General features: G+C 42.1%; 2 protein-coding genes across 2 annotated transcripts; both read right to left on the reverse strand.

The window, feature by feature from the left end:
- Positions 1–2,313: 2,313 nt before the first annotated feature.
- Positions 2,314–3,100, reverse strand: vent (ventral expressed homeobox). Its single transcript, XM_049601059.1, has 3 exons — positions 3,046–3,100; positions 2,742–2,941; positions 2,314–2,568 (listed from the first exon to the last, which is right to left on the reverse strand). The coding sequence occupies exons 1-3, from the start codon at positions 3,098–3,100 to the stop codon at positions 2,314–2,316; spliced, it is 510 nt and encodes a 169-aa protein (XP_049457016.1).
- A 2,159-nt stretch (positions 3,101–5,259) lies between these two features.
- vox (ventral homeobox) lies at positions 5,260–6,292 on the reverse strand. Its single transcript, XM_049600582.1, has 3 exons — positions 5,962–6,292; positions 5,622–5,854; positions 5,260–5,511 (listed from the first exon to the last, which is right to left on the reverse strand). The coding sequence occupies exons 1-3, from the start codon at positions 6,230–6,232 to the stop codon at positions 5,266–5,268; spliced, it is 750 nt and encodes a 249-aa protein (XP_049456539.1). The 5' UTR covers positions 6,233–6,292; the 3' UTR covers positions 5,260–5,265.
- Positions 6,293–13,696: the final 7,404 nt, after the last annotated feature.

The raw sequence follows: 13,696 nt of genomic DNA on the forward strand, positions 1-13,696 counted from the left end.
TGCAGTTCCTTTGCATCTTTTTGTGGTCATTTTGCATCTCTTCCTTGTTGGTACGTGTTGATTTGAGTGACATTTTGCAAGTAAAGGCCAGGGGGGACACTTTAGGCCCCTGGGCCTGTTCAGTAATCCATCCATGTTCATGAATGTAAAAATTTTAATCTGTAAAAAACTATGTCTGCCACATTTATCCAGCTGAGTCACAAGTACTAACATGTTAATATTACTCTTTGAATTGTAGTGGAGTGAAAGTGTAAACTGACATAGAATATCAAGCAAATACCCAGTTCAGGCACCTTCAAACTGTACACACTCACAACAAGACAACTTGAATAATTAGGCCACTGTATTATATCATTAAATTGTAACTTCTGGGGAGTTTTCAGGGCACAACTATTTTCATAACCGAGCACACATTTCTTGAGTGATTATCCACATGTGGAACAGCTGAAGTAATTTCCCTGACAGCCATACACTTTCGGCTTGATTCCATCATTATAATCATCTGTCCATGTTGCAGATCTCATTAGCGGCTCTCTCTCGCTGAACTTGGTGAACAACCTTTGGCCTCTCCCCATCATCCAGCTTTGGCTCCAGTCTGTCTGCTGCCATCCAGCTGCAGCTTTAGTGAGACAGTTAGCACCTCTCCACCCAGCCACTCACCTTTAGTCAAAGGGATCAGTGAAACGCTCATTGTCATTCAAGTCACCAGTTCTCTGACCTCTTCTCACAACGGATCATTTATTGATGCTCATGTTGCCATTAGTGCCAGGAACTGTCCCAGTTAATGCTGCAGACTGAGGCCTTTGCAATGGCTGCTGCTTTGTATAGAGGTGCTGCATAAATGGATATATGGTCCAATAAGCCTTTAAATGAATAATGTTCTTTTCATTATAGTCGCTGCTGCCTGGTGCATGGAATTCTAATCGTCTCCTTTGGTAATTGTGCCTCCTGGTGGGAGGTGTCAGTATTTATTTTCCTTTTAAACCTACTGGTTTTTGCAGGAGCAGGCTTTCCTGAACAACCCCAGTCCTCTTTTGAATCAGCTGCTCATCCTAAAACCTGCCAAAGGAGCCCAGCTCTGACTGACACAGCATATGTCAGCGCCTGCTCACCTGCAGTCAATGTAATCACTCCACCAGCAGGTATTAATCCAAACTGCAAATCATGAGTGAACAAGGCATTGCTGCTTTATGACAGAGTGACTCAATCAGTTACCTATTTAGCTGGTGTCAACTAATGACTTTAACGTGAGGCAATATACACCTCGGGCAGACTGGAGGGCGCCGTCCCAGCGCGTCTCTCAGCTAAGTGCGAATGGTTCAATCGGGAGACAATAGAGCTCAATGGATCTCAATGATCTAGCAGTTACCTCCGCTTTGATGTCCCTTTGAAGATGCAAATCTACAACGAGCAGAGAGCCATCGCAGCTCGGAGCCACACCACCGGACGTCCAAAGCAAAAATATTTGCCTACAGCAGCCGGAGACAGGAGCGAGAGACAGGCTGGCCAGAGCCTGTGATACCCCAAACTTCATCCCAATATGTACAGATACTCTCATAAATAGGAGCGTGAGAAAACTGGTCACTTTGCGTGTCTATGATCCTCCATTACTGCTGTGAAGTTTCTTCAAGGAAAAAGATGCAGAGAGACACACAAAGCCTGAGAATAAAGCGCAATATGGTGGAAACAGGAACACTGCGCCATTTGTTCCTTTTGTTAAAAGTTAACATCAATGTTGCAACAGATGGCAACACACGGGATCTACTGGTTTAATAGTGGCTTTGATTATATGGCCAAGAGTTCATGTGTTTTATCTCTTACGTTACTTTGGGAAGAGATAAAATGAGATGTAAAAGGTGTCCGAATATTTTACTCACTATTCTGTCACCCAGCCCCTAAACCCAACCACTCAACAGCTCACAAAGTGATTTCTTGATGGAGTCTGGTACTGGGCCCCAAACAAAAGGGCCCTATAAAAGGTGTATGTGTTTTATATCTTTTAATTTAACATTTTAGTTGTTGTGTTTGTTCATTGTTCATTGTACATTGGTAAGTATAACAAAATATATCGTCAATATTCCAAGCAATGGCGCAAAACGGCGGTCTCTGGTTTTTATTTGTTTTATTTGTGACATAGAGCATATAATATTTGCTGTAAATACATTAACATTTTTTAAATCATACATAAAAATTACATCAACATCTACAGTAGTGCTTTGGATATATTAAACATCGTATAAACCCCTCTTTCAGAGAGAGCATTGGAAAAGTATCTAGATTCTAGACAACATGTTTTGGGGGGGGTGTCAGAGTTTAGTAGAAGTGTGGGGGCATCGAGACAGCCATGGAGCGGTGCTGGTGGTGCAAAGGAGCCGGCAGGGCCGACCTGTGGAGCGGCTGCAGCTGTGGGTAGAAGCCGCTGCCGGCGGGGAGCTGTCCACTCAGGACGGGGTGCTGAAACAGCAGAGGCGGCAGCAGAGCGCTCATAGGGACAGACAGGTACTCGGGACGCAGCTCCTGGACCTCCCGTTTCAGCTTCATCCTCCTGTTTTGGAACCATGTTTTCACCTGGGGGTACAAACCAGCTATTAACACATGTAACGCATGTTCACTTGTGATTTTGAACTGAAAACACACACCAGGAGCCCCACATCACACAACTGTTCCCCATTTTGCTGGCACTTTTTTGATGACCTCAGCAATGTTACCGGAGGTCTCTAGACCCACTGCTCTAAACTCACCTGAGTTTCAGAGAGGTTCAGCTTCTCGGCAATCTTCCTCCTCTGCATTGCACCCAGGTATCTGTGCTTGCTGAACTCCTTCTCCAGTTTGCCGATTTGCTCGGAGGTGAACTTGGTCCTCATCCTTCGTTGCTGGGCGGCTTCTCCCTCACTGTCATCCCCAACCTCGCTCTCAGAGCCCGAAGTGTAACCGCAGCTATCTGAAAGGAACAACAGAGCGCTTAATTAATTCAACTCAAAATCGACATTCACACAAGGACATGTCGATCTCAGCGCTTATAACAAGCTTTATCAGTCAACTTACTGTTTGGCGAGCTTGGAGAGTATTGGCTTCTTGGTCCCTTTGTAAAATCCTCCATTTCGCTGTGGACTTTTGGATGACGCGCAGCATCCTCATAATAACTCTTGGAAAGCCATTCTACAGAGAAGTTTGCCATGATGTGTCCCAGCAGTGAGCTTCAGGTGTGTGTGTTGTGTCCCCTTGGGTGACTCTTGGCCCCTATATAGGAGGGACACACGTCTTTATTTGCATATGCAAAGGCTTCTCAACGGAACGATAGAAACTTGATGGTTGGTTGTAATTGAGGTTAATAGAGGCCGGACTGTGGTTTTTCTCACGTCCATGGCTGGCTGTGATGCTCCGGCGCCAGTGAGTCTGAGTATCAGTTAGCCGGCATCTCAGACTGAATGATCTCTGCATGAAGTGATTCAGGGCGGTATCCGCTATGAATACTAGGCGGTTATCTGAAATATCAGATATGAGGCGCGCTTAAAGAACTGTTTATAGTAAGCTGTACGATTTATTTTGCCACTGGCCACATCAATTCATCACTTTACATCTAATAATCCAGCCATATGTTGGGATTTGAAGACATCGAAATCTCCCGAAATCAAATGCCTCAACCCTGGCTGTCAAATCTGTGATTGGCCCTTGCAGACACAGACAGATGCGCCCAGCTGTCTGAGGATCAGGCAGCCTGGTGATGATGAAGCCTTTGTTATGCTGGGACAGGGAGGGTGTGACCGCAGTCTGAAAGTGAGAAAGTTCTGTTTGATCTTTGTTGACTTTATTTGAATGAGACATTTGCTGAGGAGCCTCTTAGGCCCTTCAAACCCCATACAGCAGGTAACCTGAATTAGTGTAGCTCATGGGGGGGGGGAATGCAAGGGACACCACCACCACCAGTATTTAGAACATGTACATCCCCCCCCCAAATGCTCAAAATGACCATATGAAACCACAACCCCACCAAAAGATACATATCAACTAGAGATGCAAAACCACCACAAAGTCTGTGTCTTGCCCCTGTGTAAGAGAAGTGGTGGGGCTCTTTACATATCTGTGCTCAGGGGCCCTTTGCCTCATAATCTGCCCATGCCAGAATGCAGGAAATAAATTGTTTGATGCCTTAAATTTTCTGGCGAAGGACACCCCCAATCCCCCATTTCATGTGTCCCTCCAGTGTTTAAATGAAACCTACACCTCTGGCAGCAAATTGAAGCAGTACTACATTGTTATCAAATAAATTATACAACAAAAAAAGTCATCAACCAATTATTTCCTTTCACTTGCATCAGCTATATTTGAGTGGAAATATTGAATAAGGGTCCTGAGTTAAGTAAAGTGTAAATACAGCCGCATGTGACCACTTAATTATTTGAAAATAACTCTGAATCAAGTGTGTCTATCTCCAGATCTCATCACACAATCAGGTTTTATCCGCAGGCCTCAGACTTCAAACCAGAGCTCAGATTTGTGAGCCACACAAAAGCCCAGACTCTCTGGAGCCAGGCCGGAGGGCCCGGTGTAAACTCATCAATGAGCGGCTTAATTAGGACTAATTGTTGACCATGATCTCCCCGTTAGCTGGCCTTTGAAGTGCAGAGATGGGGGGCAAACAACGCATTTGAAAGCGGAGCATATGGTCAGTCTGTGTTGACAGGTGAGGGGAAAAGCCACAATGTCTGTATTAGACGCTCATTAAGAATTTGGGGACTGTGGCATGTATATCAGCCTACACAACGCACAGTCCTGAGTGATTTAATTTATTATGATTTGTTTATATGGATTGGCCTGACTGTGCTTTGGCCTCTCATCACCTGATATTATGAGATAAACAGATGCCATACAATGAGATGTGATAAGGCTCAGCTTTAATGGACAACTCCCATCTTATCAGCTCTTTCTTTTAACCTCGTCCCGCCTTAAGATGAAAGAGAGGATGATCTATTCATGTTGAGCTAATCCTGCAATAAAGATAACATCATCACCTTTATCTTTAAGAATCCAGTGTTGAGGTCTCATCCAATAGCTTAGATGTTATGTATGCAAAGCACAAAAAAGACAGTCTGTTGCTGCAGCGAAGCGAATAGACTTTATTCAACAATAAATAGACTTTATGTAAATTATATACAACTTTTATATCACATATAATAAAAATCACACATCAGATAAAACAACTCTGGATTGCACTTGTTTGGATTTTAAGTGTTTCAGTAGGAAAAGTCTATAGTTGGCAGCTAATCAGTAGAAACGTGGGTTGTGGATCATGAGGTGAGGAGGGTTGTGATGAGGCATCTGGACCAGCTGCGGGACTGGCAGCGGGTAAAAGGCCGGACCTGTCGCAGGGTAATGAGGTCGCTGTCCGGCCACGCTGTGGTACTGCACCGGGGGCAGAGGCTGGAACATCAGCGGCGGCATTTGAGGGGCGAGGTGGTCCTGCACCTCCCGTTTCAGCTTCATCCTCCTGTTCTGGAACCAGGTCCTGACCTGAGAGGAAGCAAAAATACAGTCAGCGTCCACAGCAATACTTATCACTCAGAGTTATTACACTAAATTAAAACTTTATATAAATACACTGATGCATAGTCTCGGCTTACCTGAGTTTCTGTGAGGTTGAGCTTCTGCGCTGTCTTCACTCTCTCTCCAGCATCCAGATATTTGTGCTTGTTGAAGATCTTTTCCAGTTTGCTGATCTGCTCTGGGGTGAACTTAGTGCGCACGCGACGCTGCGGTCCGTCCTTCTCCATGTCGCTCCCCTCATCCACCGAGAGACACTCAGAGGAATTCGCCTCGCTGTCATACCCGGATGAATACCCACTGATCTCTGAAACTGAGAAACGGAAAATGTGGTTACAAACACTGCTCATGCGTAAAGACGCACAATATAGTTTGGATTGAATTGAGGACTTTTAGGCTACTATACTACTGAGTACTTACTTGGTGAGGCGCAGCTTGTGGGATGAGAAAGTGAGCACAGGCTGGAGTCCTGCCCGCTGCTCTCCACTAGCTCCGTGTGTTCAGCGGGCTTTAATGCTTTGGGTTTGGGCTGCAGGTAACCCTTGCCAAAAGTCGGCGGGCGCGGCTGCACCATGCAGGGAATATGGGGTCTGCAGGTCGACGAGGTGTCCGTGCCAGCTCCGTGGTCCTCAGACGGCGCGTTGTGGTGATGGCTCTGGGCCAGCCAGTCCACAGAAAAGTATTTCACCATGTTCGCAGTGCTGCTCAGTGACCTGTAAATCCACTGAATGCCAGAGGGAGTGTGTGGTGGTAGCCTCTGTCCAGGGTCAGCTTTTTATAGGGGCCCTGGCCCCTTGCTTGCTTACAATTTGCATATGTAGAGGCCCTTGTTAACGCCTGATCGATCCCGATGATTAGAGGTTAATGGCTCGTTATTGAAGTCTTTACATATCCTGTGAGGGTGTGAAGACCTGGCGCCGCCGAGTCTGTGAGAACCCTCCTGAGCTCATACATTTGTCCGCCCCGACTGAAACCAGGGGCTCTGCAGAAACAGCTGCATGTCGTGCAGAGGTGGAGACATGCTTTCATGTTGCTGCTGCATACAGTAGCACCGGAGGAAAGGTGTCAGAATGGCCAGACTTCTAAGGCTGGGCTCAGTCAGGGCTCTCATTTTGAACTATATGACTGATCTAATGTATTATTTAATCTCTGTATGAGTTATCCAATATAGTTGAAATTTAAAGCATCAAGATTGGTGGAAAGAAGCACTGAGCATTAAACACCTAATTCCCTGTATTCTGATGAATCTCTGTGCACACACTGTGAGTTTTCTACATCAGTTTATAGTGTACATGTCTTTATTTTTCTGCTACTTTCATGTTGTTTTTGAAGGTGACAGATGCATGTTCTAAATAATGAAGGAGACGCTTTGCTTCTGATTAAACTACCCCCAGTCTTTACAAATGAGTTATAATATGCTCCTCCTTGACCAATAACAAAACTGAAGTAATGCTTACACATTCATGTATCAGTAATAATGCAACAATATATTATTATACCAGTGGGACAGGCTATTCTGCATGTTGAGAGCTTTAAATTGTGAAAGAAGGCCACGTGTGATCCCCAATACCAGGTATTAGGCTACTTTAACATAAATAAACGATGTGAATACTTCTTCCACTATATAATATGACACTATAATAAAGTATTTTCAAGAAGCAGCTCCAAATTTGAGTACTTACTCCACAATGCAGGCCTATTACAAGTGGATAGACGTCTGGCTGGTACTTCTGCAGTCAAACTGGGGGAAAGACAAGCAATCCTCCACCGTATTGACATGTCTTTGATACCCTGGTGAGGAGCTGGCGCCGACTACCCTGAGAGCCAGCATTTGGCACAGGCGCTTCAAACATTACAGATCAAAAGTATTACAGTAGCAACACAATTACGGCTGATTGTCGGCCCGTTCATATGTAAATATGCTAAAACAAGCTGCGAGGAAGCTGGGGAAAGCCCGTGAGCGCAAACAAGCCCACAGAGGGACGAGGTAATCCGACAATTGACTCCTTCACACACCAAAGGCTGCACATATTAATAATCGGTTAGGTATAGGTAGGATCACACTACACTTTTCATTCGGGCTGGATTTAAATGTTCAGCCATCTCTGCTCTCTGTTAACATGGTGACAGTATCACACCGTGTCCATTAGCTGCCAAATAACCCGAGACGCGTCTGTCCAGCAGACAGCGCCTAACCTTTGGGATCTGCAGCGCCCCTTCAGAGATCTCCACATGCAGCAGCTCAGGGACAATGCCACTAAACTGATCGTTTAGTTATATGACAAAGCAGATAAGAGGTCGGGCCTGGTTGTCTCCGTTATCGGTGATCTGTCGCTGTGGAGGCAGGAGTCCCCTCAGCCTTTTGGAGCTCTTTATCTGTGAAGCTTTGAAGATGCGCCCTGATCCCGTTAGATAACAATAAAAAGCGCCTGGGACGTCGCCTTCACACTGCGCCTATTTCCTCAGCTCTGCCTGCATGGGCTCTGTCTGTCACAGAGGAAAGGTTACTGTATTCTAATTTCTACTGGGAGACTGGAGCCCAAAGCAAATCATCTGATGGCTAGTATTGGTGCTGTTTGGAAGTGGCATAGCAATCCTGTATCTTTTATAACTCACAAAGTAAATAAAATCAAGGCATCTGGGGATTTCTAGTGTTTGTAAAGGAGCCTTTTCAGGTTATTCAAAGAAATATTTACTGTCCTGGTTTGTTTGTGTATGTGTATCCCAACATTTCTCTGATCCACATTCCTCCTAAAACGCCCCAAGACAGGTTCAAGGGGCCAGAGTTTGCAGAGTTTGTTTCTGGTATTTTTTATTAGGGGCCTGTTCTTGCATATGTCAATATTCTTCTTCTTCTTCTTCTTCCAAGGAAATCTAACTTCCCATGCATGATAATAAGGTAACATACAGTAGGCTGAGTCCCATGCCAAAATTCCTCAACAGGAATAGTCCTGATGGTGGCGCTACAGCGACTGTTTTAAGAAAAGTTTTTCAAAAATTCCTAACAGATCACCTGCAATTTTCACTAAACTCTAAGCCCAGTTGTGATGACACTTTTTGGGAACATATTTTTATTAGTAATTCTGCATCCACTTTATCAGTTTCACATATTGGAATATTTTGCATTTATCAACCTCATACCTATAGGTATATTCTGTATACAGAAACACCTAGGAAGTGGCTTCCAGATAATATATGATAATCTAGGTCCTGCATAGTCAAGGAATGGCGTCCTTACATGATGAAATACACCAAATGTTCCTCTAGACCAGTATGTCACATATTCCACGGGTAGGAGAGTTGGTGGCTTGTTTAAAATCCATTTCAGTGACATACATTTACGTGCAGCATATGTTAACACACTCAACACTTTCTTCTGTAAACCCTTTGTAGGTGTGGCATTCATAGCAGAAGGCAAAGTGGATCCAAATCTAATTCTTTATCGAAAACCAAATTCAACTTTGAAACAGCTTTCACCCAAAACCTCTGAATATATACACATGTCCATATAGTGTGTATAAAACGACCAACCTCCTCACTACACTTCATACACAGAGCTGACTTCTTGGGGTCCATCTTGTGTCTCAGTTGAAGAGATATCTGAAGGCGATGCAACAGCATGAACTGTTGTTCCTTTGTCCGTTTGCATATGGATATGTTATGAGCATGATCCTTAATATCTATTCCTGTAGCTTCATCTGTCTGCACCCCAGTGTCCTGAGCCCATGTTTGCAAGATTGCACAGTTCACTTTGCTGGACTTGTACAGGGCCTCATAACATCCCCTTACTATAAAGCTATTGTTTTGTCTTTTATTAAGCTGTAAAAATCTTTTAACTTGTAGAAACCTAAAAATGTGTTTAAGGTGCTTAATGTTTCAGTTAGTTGGTCAAATGACATCATACTGTCTCTTTCAAGTAAGTTTTTCAAAACTGTAACAGCTGCATTTTTCTACATAGAAAACCCATTATCTGTCATCCCTGGAGGATTTTTTTTTGTATTTGAGTTATTGGTGATACTACATCAGTTCTTTTATTCCCATTTCCTAATCATATCCTGATGCTTTAGTTTAAATGTAACAATTAAATTACCATCTGTAATCTCTAATTCTTTCCAATTCAAAATAAATATGAGACCAGCCAGTGTTAATGGTTTACTCAGACTGAATACTTTAATATCTAACCAGACTAAGAATCTGGATCATTTCATACCCAATCTACCAGATACTGAAAATGAGAATCTGTTATAGTTAAATGCTGGGGACTGCCAGCCCTCCTTGATCCAAGGGCTCATTTATGCTCCCTTTACGTACGAAAATGTATACGTCCGTTTCAAATGATGTTACCGTCACTGCCCACATACTTCCATGCGCCCTTTACGTTGGCATGGATGTTAACCAATATATCCACCAGGGGGCAGCCCAGCGTCAAAAGCTTTGACACCAACAAACTCAAAAACAAACACGGCGACTGTGGAGGAGATATTGATAATGTACCTCTTGCATAAAAGACAAAAACAGAGGCAGCGTTATAGGAGGCGGTGGTCGGTGAGGCCGTTAAATACATCGCGACTGGAGGAAAGAGAACTATTTTCTCTAGTACTGCCTACTTCGTGTCTCACTAGAGCTACGTATCGGGTAGTGACAGCAACACTGCCCCCACGGCTTCCGGTGGTACTGCTCCGTTTGGCCCGTATCCGTAAGCTTTATGGAAACGTGCAGAAATACGGACGAAATGAACGCGGAGCACGGACAGAAGGCTCCATCCGTATCCGGATCCGTATTTAACGTTGAGCATAAATGAGCCCTAAAGGTAACTGCAACTCGCCAAATTTTGGTCATGGTCTCTTACAGTTCCTAATAAATGTCCTAAACCAACTGTTTACTGTATTAATACTGTTATTATTTCACAGGATCGGAGTAGAGACTCTTTTGTAAATTCCAACTTAGTGCAAATTATTAAGTCCATCACTCTGTTTTTACTAAAACGAATGAAACCTATCTGCTCCCACACTTGCTACACAGCATCTTCAGACTGTTCTACACAAACACATTACATAGATTTTCGACTGATCAAAAATTGAGCCCACAGTGAATCAAAATGTGTCACCATGGACTTGTAAACAGCTAATGCAATTTCTCACTAAATAAACCTCCAGTGGTCATGAAAAAAGACAATATTTTGCTGTCAGGGGAGATTAGACGTGTTTTATTTCAGAATTGTACGCCAAAAACTGAATTTTTGACATTATTTTGAATTCTGGTATCATGTAGCCTTTATCAGCCAATGGGAACAGAGCATCTCTAAGTATCATTTCTTAACTTATGGATCACTAACTTTTTGTAAAAATACATTTCAGATGTTTTCTATGTTGTCTAGATAAAGTATGCAAACTCTCAGAATTTTGTCTTGATAACTGTATTTGTATTTTTGACACTAGTTAGTTATGCTGCCCCCTGGTGGTTATTGTGTTAATGTTAAGTCGCCACTAAACTCTACCCTGGTGAGGTAACTCGATAACTTGATAACACTTTGCTGTTGGTTCCTAAAAGCTGTGAGATCAAGTCTCTGATGCAGATGAAACATTGTTCCTCCAGTTTGCTGTGTCGGTTAGAAACACATGATTTCAAAGCTATTTCAAGGATTAATAATGTGTTGGCCCAGAAAGCTGATCCTCCTGTATTAGTTATTTGTCTTCCTCCTCTTCTTCATTTTCCTCCTCCTCATCCTCCCCTTCTTTTCATTTTATTCTTCTTCCTCCCTTTCTAAACTCTTCTCCATATGTGTGTTTAGTTTAGCTATCAGGCTTTACACACAGTTTGTTTATCCGTAGGGGTTTCCCAGCTCAGATAGCTCACCTGGATCACAATCAGAGGTTGTCAGTTCATCTCACACAGTAAAAAACATGCAGTTCTTCACATGCAGTACGTGTGTTCTTCTCACCTATGTGTATTTGACCATTTCTGCATACTGGGGTCCCTAAACAGTCTTGGGATTGCATACTGTAAGTTAGACATTACTGGATGTCTGAGACTCTTGTGGATCCAGTGAGACCAATTGTATTCATCTGTGATGATGTAAGACCCCATAACTGACTATTTTAATGAGACCATTTTTTAAATGATCTCACTGTACTAAATGACCTATTGTGACCTCTAGGATTATCACAGTAATAACTGGCGCCTAACCAGAATATAACATTTATTATAGCGTTTATTATTATCAAATTAATCTTCAGGTTCCCAGCTTATATATGGTGTATACTTCTTGAATATGGCATCTACTGCTGACCTGCTATTTCCCCCCAAGCAGGATTTTTATGCCATACCTATGGCAGACTCTCTGCGTCAACGCAGAGGCTACACTGTACCCTATGCTGTAACCTGACCATGCACCTTCCCAAAAATGTAACTACTGTGTTATTTATCCTGGCTTCATAAGGAGAGTAAATCTTTGCAGTCGCTAGGCTAATTTATACAGTGTAAAATGCCATAGGCTTGTGCTAATAATGTTAGCATTTGTTTGGAAAATGTGTCCAATATAAGACAGCAGTTTTCCCAGACAGTTCTGCTGTTACCATTAAACCCCGTGCACACACGTTTTACTTGTATTTAGGAAGATATTGTACAGCCCTAGGTCTTTGTAACAAGTTTTTAAGTGATGTTATGAGCTTCTCTGAGTGTCGTATGTACATTTTCAATAGTCTAGTGTCACACTCAGCTCTCCTGTGGAATGGGTCTTATTTTAGTGTACTATAGAGCTCATGGGTGTCACAGATCATTGACCCATTTGGATGTTTCTCTGTGAGAAAAAAACACGTAACAGGTCTGCAGCAGAGGAGGAGTGAATGAGGTACACATCAGGTGTTTGACAGGAAGAGACGGCACAGTGTGGTCTGAGAAAAACTGAGGTGAACATCACTCTTTGTAAATCCACAGAAACCTGTACACTGGTGTACCCCATACTGTAGATAGGCCAACTTTACAACACACACACACACACACACACACACACACACACACACACACACACACACACACACACAGAGTCACATTATGTTTTTTAAATATTTTATTGTAATTATTGTCATATTTTCATGCATTATTATTATTATTACCAATAATATTACTATTATTATTATTATTATCATTATTATGTTTTTTAAATATTCTCTTGTAATTATTGTCTTATTTTCATGCATTATTATTATTACCAATAATATTACTATTATTATTATTATTATTATAATTATCATTATTATGTTTTTTAAATATTTTCTTGTAATTATTGGCTTATTTTCATGCATTATTATTATTATTATTACCAATAATATTACTATTATTATTATTATAATTATCATTATTGTTTTTTAAATATTCTATTGTAATTATTGTCTTATTTTCATGCATTATTATTATTATTATTATTACCAATAATATTACTATTATATTTTAATTATCACTATTATTATTACTATTATTACCAATAATATTACTACTATTACTATTATTATGATTGTTATTATTATTACCAATAATATTACTATTATTACTATTACTGTTATTATTATTGTTATTACTATTATTATTACTATTATTATAATAGCTATTTGTGTGTGTTTGTAGGTGCATGTGAGGAGCGCCATGAATCCACCAATACAGAGGGAGCAGTCACTGACAGCGTCCTCTGAGCTGGTGAAGACAGGACACTCATTGTTTCATCTGGTGGGTGAAGAGGGTGGTCTCCTGGGTTGAGGTGGAGGTGCAGGGACATTCTGGACTCACTCGAGTGCTGAGAGTGGGTCAGTGGTCTGCTGTGGCGTGGGGTCTACCTGAGATGATTGACGTCCACTCTCAGCTGCCCCAGGAGCACCAAAACCTCAGAGGAGTCCTGTCCTGTAAAACAGAAACACAAGTAATGAAGACTTTTGAACTCAACTATACATGGAATGATATTATAATCAATGAATAATATTTCACAAGGCTCCTGTAATAAAAATAATTCACATATGTATAGTTAACTTTATCTCAGCACCGCTTTATGTCACTATGGTACTTTTGTAGTCTTAGTGAGGGGATTACTTACTGAACCCACTGAATGAAAGACGCCCATCACTATCCATCTGGTCCTGGACTCATCCATCCTTCTCATCTGGTC

Source organism: Epinephelus fuscoguttatus, linkage group LG16 (assembly GCF_011397635.1).
Source record: "Epinephelus fuscoguttatus linkage group LG16, E.fuscoguttatus.final_Chr_v1".
Classification (NCBI taxonomy): Eukaryota; Metazoa; Chordata; class Actinopteri; order Perciformes; family Serranidae; genus Epinephelus; species Epinephelus fuscoguttatus.

What these genes read in the sequence shown, in the direction of transcription:
- vox (XM_049600582.1), bottom strand. Translation starts at nt 6,232, where the DNA reads ATGGTGAAATACTTTTCTGTGGACTGGCTGGCCCAGAGCCATCACCAC. An exon ending in CACAAGCTGCGCCTCACCAA is followed by an intron (nt 5,855 to 5,961) that starts GTAAGTACTCAG and finishes TCCGTTTCTCAG; the next exon opens with TTTCAGAGATCAGTGGGTAT. An exon ending in TCAACCTCACAGAAACTCAG is followed by an intron (nt 5,512 to 5,621) that starts GTAAGCCGAGAC and finishes GCTTCCTCTCAG; the next exon opens with GTCAGGACCTGGTTCCAGAA.
- vent (XM_049601059.1), bottom strand. Translation starts at nt 3,100, where the DNA reads ATGGAGGATTTTACAAAGGGACCAAGAAGCCAATACTCTCCAAGCTCG. An exon ending in CTCTCCAAGCTCGCCAAACA is followed by an intron (nt 2,942 to 3,045) that starts GTAAGTTGACTG and finishes TGTTCCTTTCAG; the next exon opens with ATAGCTGCGGTTACACTTCG. An exon ending in TGAACCTCTCTGAAACTCAG is followed by an intron (nt 2,569 to 2,741) that starts GTGAGTTTAGAG and finishes TTGTACCCCCAG; the next exon opens with GTGAAAACATGGTTCCAAAA.